An 8,672-nucleotide genomic window follows, 5' to 3' on the forward strand; every position below is an offset into this window, starting at 1 on the left:
CCTCTCTCAATTACCATTTGCACTTCCAGCCACCCTTGGGCACTGTGAGCAGTGGGGGATCCAGACAGTAGGTGTGGTAGCTGATATCACAATCATCGCAGAGCAAAAGGCGAGAGGGGTCAGACGCCTGGCCACACACTTCACATACGATGCATTCCACACACCTCCAGCCCTTCAGCAGCATCACCTTGGTAATCTAGAGGATGGAAAATGACCTTTTCAGGAAGGAGCATGGAAGAACACTACCTCATGGAGACCGAAACCAGACCCATCACAACAAGCCCTAGCCCACCAGACCAGCATTCACAGCCTATGAATGAAGGTCTCTTCACATACTGGCGGATCATCTTTAGCGGGTCATGCTTAAACCCTCAATGGTGAATCTCCATGGAAGGGTACAGCTGATTTAAAGACCTCTAAGACAATATCCCACCACCAACAACCTCATCTAAGACAAGCAGGAACTTAAGAAATGCTTGAATGACTGTCTGCAAAACTTTAGTTAAGATCAAACATTCTCATGCTTCTTAAAAACCTATAAACTTGGGGCCGATAGGTGGCGCAGTGCATAGAGCACCGGCCCTGGAGTCAGAAGGATCCGAGTTCAAATCTGGCTTCAGACACTTGACACTAGCTGTGTGACCCTAGGCCAAGTCAGTTAACTCCAATTGCCTCACCAAAAAACAAAACAAAATAAAACAACCTATAAAGTTAAAACCACCTAACACCTCCTCCCCAAGTCCTGTTCTTTCCGTCTTCACTTCCCTCTTTCTCCCTATCTTTCAGAAGTCCCTACCCTGTGAAGCCAACAAGATTGGGGTAGAAGCTGTGAACTTCTCCATTGAAGAGAATTTCACTATTTAACTAGCGTGAACTACAGTCTAAACGACTCAACCCAACATTACCCCTGGGTGAGACAAGTTAGGTGAGCCTCCATCCCCCAATTTTTGTCCCTCTGTCCTCTCTGCTCTGGGCCTGGACTCACCTTGCTGTTGACACAGTAAGGATGGTAGCACTGTGAACACTGAGAGCAGGCCAGGAGGTGGCCCTCTGCCCCTCGACCAAAGCTACCACACACTACACACATGTCCTGGAAGAAGACACACAGACAGACAGATGAGTGGCACCTCTAGCTACACGCCAGTTTTTTTCATCCCATTCCGTATCATTCTCCTATCCTGTTCCTCCTGAGACACCAAGCCGAGAAGCAGTGGCGTATCAATGATGACCTTGGGCAAATTGCTTTACCACTGCACCTCACTGGGATCCAAGGAATTTCAGAGATCATCGAGGTCAGAGGTTCTAGGACGTACGAACTTGGTTTTTTAACACTGGGATGGCTGTATTTCCATATAACTGGTTTCCTTTGTAATCCTATATTATCTGGTTTTACACATTTAAAAACATGATTCTGAGAAAGGGTTTCTGACCCACCAAAACAGTAATAACCTCTCCTCCTCTGGTGTTCCCTTCATTTCAGAAGAAACTGAAGCCCAGAAAAAGGAAGTGCCAAAGGTCACCCAGAAGCAGAGCAAGGATCCAAAATTCAGTTTCCTCAACTACAAAATGAGGGCATCAGACTAACCTTACCTACCTTGGGGCCTTTTTCCCAGTTATCATTTAGGGAGATTTGTGGGAATCTCTTCTAATTTTTAGAAACCATTTTTCGTTACAGACTCTCCTCTACTTTTCTTCTACCATCAACTCAATCTTCTTCCCCTATACCCCTGCTAATCCCTAATTCTCCTTTCCTTCTTACTACCCAATGGCCTCCCTTCTCCCCAGCTCACCTTCTCCATTTGTTTAAGTGACTGGAATATTTAGAACCTGCTATCAGACAGCAGGGATCTCATACAGAAGATCATGTTGGGAAACTGGAATGTACTCCAAAATGGTCACTTCCTCATCACCATTCAGGCTCAAACGTAACGACTGAGGCTGTGACTGCCTACCTTTTCTATTTCCCCCTGGCCTGCTTCCCTGGGGCAGGCCCTGGGTCTCCCTTAATGCCCTTCCCCCTGACCCCCAAATGTTTCTATAGTACCATGTACCACTGCAGACAATGGGACCATACAAAGTACAGTACCTGCATTAGGACAAATTTGTCGGTGTTGGAGAAGAGAACCACAGTATTCTGCATGGTGTCATCGTCTTCCTCCTCCTCCTCCTTGCTGGGAGAGCTATCAATGTCTGCAACCTGAGAGGCCAAGGGAGGAAAGGAGGGTGAGCCACACTAACCCCATCCCAACCAATCTTTCTCCTCCCTGGGGCAATGGGGAGTGAAGTTTGGGCCACTGCAGAAGGGACAGGTCAGAAGCTGGGACCAAGAGGGCTCTATCTCTCCACCCTGAACAACAGAGAATTTTGCCAGCGGGATTGGCTCCCTTAAAAGCCAAGTGGCCTAAGGGAAAGGGAGGGTGGAATGATGGAAGGCAGGTAGCTTGTTGCCTCTAAATCTGAGAAAAGGAAATGGCTGTGTGGAAGGTGTGGAATCTAGGGATGAGTATAATCAGGGTGGCGGCCAGAAAGAGACCGCTCCTTACTACCAGAGTCTCCACAGAGGAAGTGGTTGACTTCAGCCGGGCACGTCCTCTCCCCCTTCCTCCATGGGCACCCCCCCGAGGTCGACGTCTTCCTGGGAAGCTACTGCTACGGCCCTGGGCAAGAGAAGGAATGGGCAACATGGGTGGTTCAGAGAGTTCAGGGGCTTGTGCCCTGGACCCAAGGGGTTGGCAGGGAAAGGTCATTAGAGCACTGCTATGAATGTGAGGAGAGAGGACAACAGGGACAGCTAGGGGCCTGGTGGCCTGACCAGGGGAAAGAGTAGAATCAATTCCAAAACTGTGAAGGAAAGGGTAGCGCCAAGCTTCCCTCTAACTTTTCTCGGGTTTGGTATCTCCTGACAGGCTAACTCCACCCAAGAACAGCACTAAATTGTAGCCATGAACCTCCAGGAGGGAAGGTAGCTGCTCTGTTCCCACTTCTCTCACCTGTTTGATACGGGAGCGGGCAGGGGAGCTTCGTCGTCTCCCCTTGTCGCCCTCAGCCTTGCCGCCAGCTCCAGTTGCTCCAGAATCACAAAGTAAGGAGTCATCAGTCTCGGGCAGTGAGTCGGTACAGAGCCGAAGGGAGCCCTCATCCCGTGCAGGGCTGACGTCAGTGGACACACCTAGCTCCATGGAGAGCGAGCCACCCCCCTCAGGGTCTGGGGAGCCCAGCAGAGGCTCAGAACCTGGGAAGCTGGCACTGGCATCACCTTGGCTCAGGTTAGAGATCTCATTGACGATGTCGGACTTGATGAGGGCGGGAGGGGTATGCACTGGTGGGGCAACTGGCTCCTCAGGCTCTTCACAAGGTGAGCTCTGCCCAGCCTGCTTGCCATCAGAACCATAGACCTCCATAGGGGTCACAGGGGCCAGCTCCTCAGGGTCAAGGAGCAAAGGGGAGCCTTTAGGATCACTACCTGAACTGCCAGAAGTCTGTCCAGTCTCTGGCTCTGGACCAGTAGCCTCCGTCTCATCGAGACAGACTGTGTCCTCACCCAGGCTGGAAAAGACATCCAGGGCTGGAGCAGGGCTGGGGGCAGGACAGGAGAGGTCTCCTGTAGGACAGGCTGGGGGGCTGATCCCACTAGGCTCCAGAGCTGGGCACTCTGGCTCTGTCTCCATCTCCTGTGACTCAGACTCATCTAGGACTTCTGGTGCCTTCTCCAGGAAGCCCAGGGGAGAAGGGGCTAATGGCAGAGGGGAGCACTGGGGAGGAGGGGGCTCTAGAGGAATGGGAGAATTCAGTTCTCCCAGTTCTTCAGGGGAGGCTGGAGAAGGGGTCAAGTCTATAGGAGCTATGGGCTCTGGTTCAAAGCAGCTGGCTTCTGGAGGGGGGCTGATGGGCGTGTCTAGGATAGGGACCTCTGGAGGAGTCCCTGGCTCACTGTCCCCTTTGGCATCAGGGAGCTCCTCTTGCTCCCCCAAGGGAGACAAGGATGGTGGGGCTACAGCAGTGGCAGGAGAAAGTGGAGGAGGGGGAGGATCTGGAGAGGAAAAAAATAAAGCAAGACTTTAGAGATGCAGGATCCCTAGGGACAAGAATGATAAATGTTCAAACTATGTTTTAAAGTTTGTAAACCATTTTCTTGACAAAGTAGCTAGAAAACTATTACTGGCCTCATCTCAACAGATGATGAAACTCAGGTAAAGAGAAATCCAGCGGTGTGCCCAAGGTCACAGAGTTAATGACTGTCAAGAGGCAGAATTTAAAGCCAGGTTTTCTGACTCTCCATCCTGCACTCACTTCACTGTAACCATCATGTCTCTAGGGGACAGATTGTATCCAGGAAAAAAGATGCTTCCCCATTTCCTTACCTGTTGGTGGTAGCTGAGGTGACAAGAGTGGTTCCTCAGGTAGGAACAGGGGCTCCAGTGGCATCTCCTCATCAAGGGGGGCAACCTCAGGTGGTGATGGGACCTCAGGTGGGGATTCAACTTGGGTCCCTGCTTGCCCTGCAGACATAAGAGGTCAAATTCCTACCTAGCCATGGCTCCACAGGAAGTATAAGACAGGAGCAACTCCTACCCCAATATAACTGCTGTCCCAAAAGTCTTAGTGCAGCTGCCAACTATTAACACTTTAATAGCTGACAACTACCCTAATAAAGCTTTAATTATCAAACTGTCGATTTGGTGGACCTCACTCACCTAGTGGTTTGGCTTCACGCTGCAGTAGCCCTGGTTCCTCAGACTTTGTGGAGGCTTCCTCTTCCCCCTCCAGTTGTTCCTGGCATGCATTATCAAGATCATCAGGTGTACCAATGGGGGCAATGCCAGGCTCCGGCGATGGATATCTGCAAAAGGAATGGAGAAGCAGGCACTATAACCCTCTGTAGGGCCCCTTCCCTTGCTCAGCTGCCAACTCTATGTGGGCATCAAGGTATCGTGTGAGCATGTTACATGGCTGTAAGTGGCACTGTCTACCCCAGGGCACCATGAATATGCTTCCCATTCATCTGGGGAGGCTCTTGGCAATGGTAGCATTCCCCATCCCCCACTCGCCAAAGGCCCTCTCTCCCACTTACTTGTTACAGACAGGGGGGTTCTGCTCGGTATCAGGGCTGCCCATCCTCCCGCCCTGGGTGTTCTGCTGCCCCTGGCACCGCTCACACAGTGAGTAATTCTCATACCACTGGCAGTTGGGATCCAGCTCTGCTGGGCACGCCCCACAGGCTCGGCACACCCGGCACGTCTGTAGGGAGACAGAGAATATCTCGGGCATCGAGTCAGGTAGCAGAGGTGAGAGAGGGTGCCCAAGCAAAGGAAACCCTGTCCAGGTCAGAGGCCAAGAAGAAAAGCCTCAGGGACACTCACCTTGCACTTCCAAGAATCAGGGGGTAGGCTCTGAATGGCTGGCTTCAGGCAGAAGGTGTGGTAGCCCTTGTCACATGCCTCACAGACTAGCATCATGGAATCCTCCCCGGGCTGCCTGCAGGGTAGAAGGCACAATACAGGATCTTCCCCAGTTCCCTTCCCAGCTTTACCCGCCCTCCTCCCCATTTCCCAGCCTCTTCCAAACCCATACCCACCTGCAGGTTTGGCACACTTTGCAATCTGGGCACTGCCAACCAGCACGTTTTCGTGCAGTCAGAGCAGTGTCCAGACAGGCCCCGTGATAGTGTTGCCCACAGCTGGTACAGAAGAGTAGATCTCGAAGCTCACCCAGCCCATCACACACCACACAACGGGCATCCTCTAGTGGGGAGGAAAAATAAAAGTCATAGCATTCGGGGCAGCTAGGCGGCACAGTGGACAGAGTACCGGCCCTGGAGTCAGGAGGACCTGAGTTCCAATCCGGCCTCAGACACATAACACTCACTAGCTGTGTAACCCTGGGCAAGTCACTTAACCCCAACTGCCCTCACCAAAAGAAAAAAAAAAAAGTCAGAGCATTCAAGTAACCAGAAGCAGCTGGGTCTCAAACGTTTCCCCTTCCCAGGTGCTCACCCAGATGTGCGGCCTCCTCGCCATGCTCCAGACACAACAGCTGCAGAGTCTTCATAGACTGGAAGGAGCCACTGGCAGCAGCACAGGGGAAGTGGTAGAGCTGTGGGCATCCGGGCGATCGGCAGGGGATGGAAGCTCCCAGCCTGGAGCAATGGGAACAGCGCTGCCGAGGCAGAGACTTGGCCTCAGAGGTGGATGGGCCAGACCCGTAACTCCCCTCGGAGCTAGGACCCAGCTCCACATTTAACCACTTCCCACCGACCTCACCGAGCGTGCCGGCTCTCCTGAGCATGCGGATTAGAGACAAGGACGTCGAATCGCTCCCACCCTCTCCTGTCTTTTCCCCCTTGCCCTACCTGAGAGATCCCTGAGAAGACGGCCTTGTCCACTCCGTGCAACTCCAGCCCATCTCGGCCCTGTACTCCCACTGACCATGCTGCACACCAATGGTGAGCCCAGCAGGGTCCTATACAGGATAGTAGAGGAGAAAAGGGAAAACGATTAGCAGCGAGAATTCATCTCTCTCCAAATTATTTCCTGATTCCCCTTTTCCTCCCCAAATTCCTCCTTTTCCATCACCGCCCCCCCTCCAACTTTCTCCCATTCTTACCACCAGGCTTTCCCAGATGGGCAGGTGTCAAGCCCTCAGGGAAGCCAATCTGGGACAGATCATCACTGGGTGGCGCTGTCTCTCCAGGTCCAGGCCCGCCAGATGGCACTGCTGGACCCAGGGGCCAGTCTGGTGGAAGTTCAAAGCACCGCAGCTCCCGCTGCCCATGGAGACTCCATTCCCCACAGTTACAGAAGGCACAGCGCCGAAATGGGCCCTTGCTGCAGACACACAATCGTTAACACCCACCCCAGGCACGCCTATCAACCCTGGGTGGTAACACTCCCACCCCTCTTAAAATACTCCTATCTTTTAGCCCCTTCCCAAATTCTTCTGAAACCCATGGACTCCAAATCCCTGCTACAAACTTTAAAAAAAGCCCCAAAAAACCTAAATCAGAGCCCCTTACTCTCTCTAAGTCTCTATCCCTTATTTCCCATAGGCCAATTACCTGCAGTCCTGGGGAGGGTCCTGGGGCTTGGGGCTCCCTGGGCTGTGGACAGAGGCATCCCCCAAAGGTGGGTTGGGGGGGTCTGGCTCAGTGGGGCCTGACTCTTCAGAAGCTTCAGGCCCATCAGCTAGAAGGACAGAGGATGGATATTAGGCACTGTATAACATTCTGCCCAAAGCAGGTTGCTCCCCTGTCCCCACAAAATCATGGATAGAATCTCTAGTCTATCCTTACATCAAGAAAGTCTTTTGTACTGAAAAGAGAAAAACCTAGGAAGGATGGCCAGAGCCTAGAAATAAGAAGTAACATGATGCTACCCTAAGGTCTACTACTGCCCCAAAGGATATATATAGGCCTTAAGTCTATGAGGTAGCTACTGCTCCCTATCACCAGGTACACTCTCTGTCCCTGTGCCAGGAATAAGTTTTCAAGACACCACCCACCTACTTTAAACTTCCTATGCTCACCTGCCGTCTCTGAATCTTTATCTTCACCAGAGGGCTTTGGGTCGTCCATTCCTCTCTCCGACTGGGCAGTGCCCTCCCGGGGACACCTGGCAGCACAAATATAAAAGCCCAAGATGCCACCTTTGACACACTAGCACTCCTTTCATAGTATTACAGACGGAGGGACGGTTGTGTACCTAGACACTGCGAGTACTGAACCAGGCCCTGGAGTTCTGATCCCTTCTGCTAAAACAGGCCTCCATTCCCTTCATCCCTAGAGACCTGCCCACAAAAGGGTACTTGGGTCAGAAGGACTCCAATCAGAAGTACATCAAACACCAAATGTGCTTCCCCTCCCATCCCCGTCTTTCGGCAAAGCTTCGTGTACCCTGCTCAACACCCTCAAACAGAACCAGCTTGAACCCATATAGAAGTTTCATTTCGGCCACCATCCGAAAGCTCAGCAGTGCCAGGCTCCAACCTCCTCCCTCCCTGACCCACGCTGTCTCCCCCACACACAGCCTCTCAGAAGGGAAAGCTCCATTGGAAGAGGTCAAGCACCCATCCACCTCTTTTCTGGGGACACATAGCCCAAATTGGGCTTCACCAAGGCAGTGTTTGGGGTCTTCCCTGACAAAGAAGAGGAGATAGGAGAGATTCCTCAGTGCCATAGCCCAGCCAAGGACTGGCCCCACAACAGATCCCCAAGTTTAAACTGGGGCTTCATTCTGAAGGGAGTTTCTCTCCCCCACCCCTCATTGGCCCCCTGACAGAGAAGCTGGCCCTAATTCCTGTCCCCACCTCCCCTCCCATCCTAATGAACCAGCACAGTTCCCTCCCCCTTGCTCCACCAGGGGTCTCACCTAGCCTGGAGCCCCCAGGCTGTTGCCCCTAGCAACGACAACAGCCCTTCCTTTTTAGATGCCCCCAGAAGCAACAGAAAAGGGCCCTGAGAACTACTGAGCATGTGTAACCGGGCCTACCGCCAGGCATGCTGGGAGTTGTGGTCCTTGGAAACACATTGCCCCAACAGGAGTTCTAAAGCAGAGGACTGAGCAGTTTCCTTCCCCTTCAGCTAAGTGGGGTTTCTTACATACTCAGTGGGGAGAGGCAGGGGGTGGAGAAAGATGAATAAAGGTGGCACACACTTGAATGAAGGCCTGACTGTTTCA

General features: G+C 52.4%; 1 protein-coding gene across 1 annotated transcript; it reads right to left on the bottom strand.

Annotated features, from left to right (window-relative positions):
• Positions 1-14: 14 nt before the first annotated feature.
• LOC114040455 (histone-lysine N-methyltransferase 2D-like) lies at positions 15-7,615 on the bottom strand (the record flags this gene model as incomplete). Its single annotated transcript, XM_027858568.1, has 15 exons — positions 7,522-7,615; positions 7,055-7,181; positions 6,604-6,824; positions 6,350-6,459; positions 5,994-6,156; positions 5,576-5,741; positions 5,361-5,475; positions 5,072-5,238; positions 4,695-4,840; positions 4,362-4,499; positions 2,991-4,030; positions 2,547-2,657; positions 2,087-2,197; positions 986-1,090; positions 15-196 (listed from the first exon to the last, which is right to left on the bottom strand). Coding segments are annotated over exons 1-15 (2,951 nt in total), but the record flags the coding sequence as incomplete, so codon positions are not given.
• Between the last annotated feature and the right edge of the window lie 1,057 nt (positions 7,616-8,672).

Source organism: Vombatus ursinus, unplaced genomic scaffold (assembly GCF_900497805.2).
Source record: "Vombatus ursinus unplaced genomic scaffold, bare-nosed wombat genome assembly UNPS02013177.1, whole genome shotgun sequence".
In the NCBI taxonomy this organism is placed as follows: Eukaryota; Metazoa; Chordata; class Mammalia; order Diprotodontia; family Vombatidae; genus Vombatus; species Vombatus ursinus.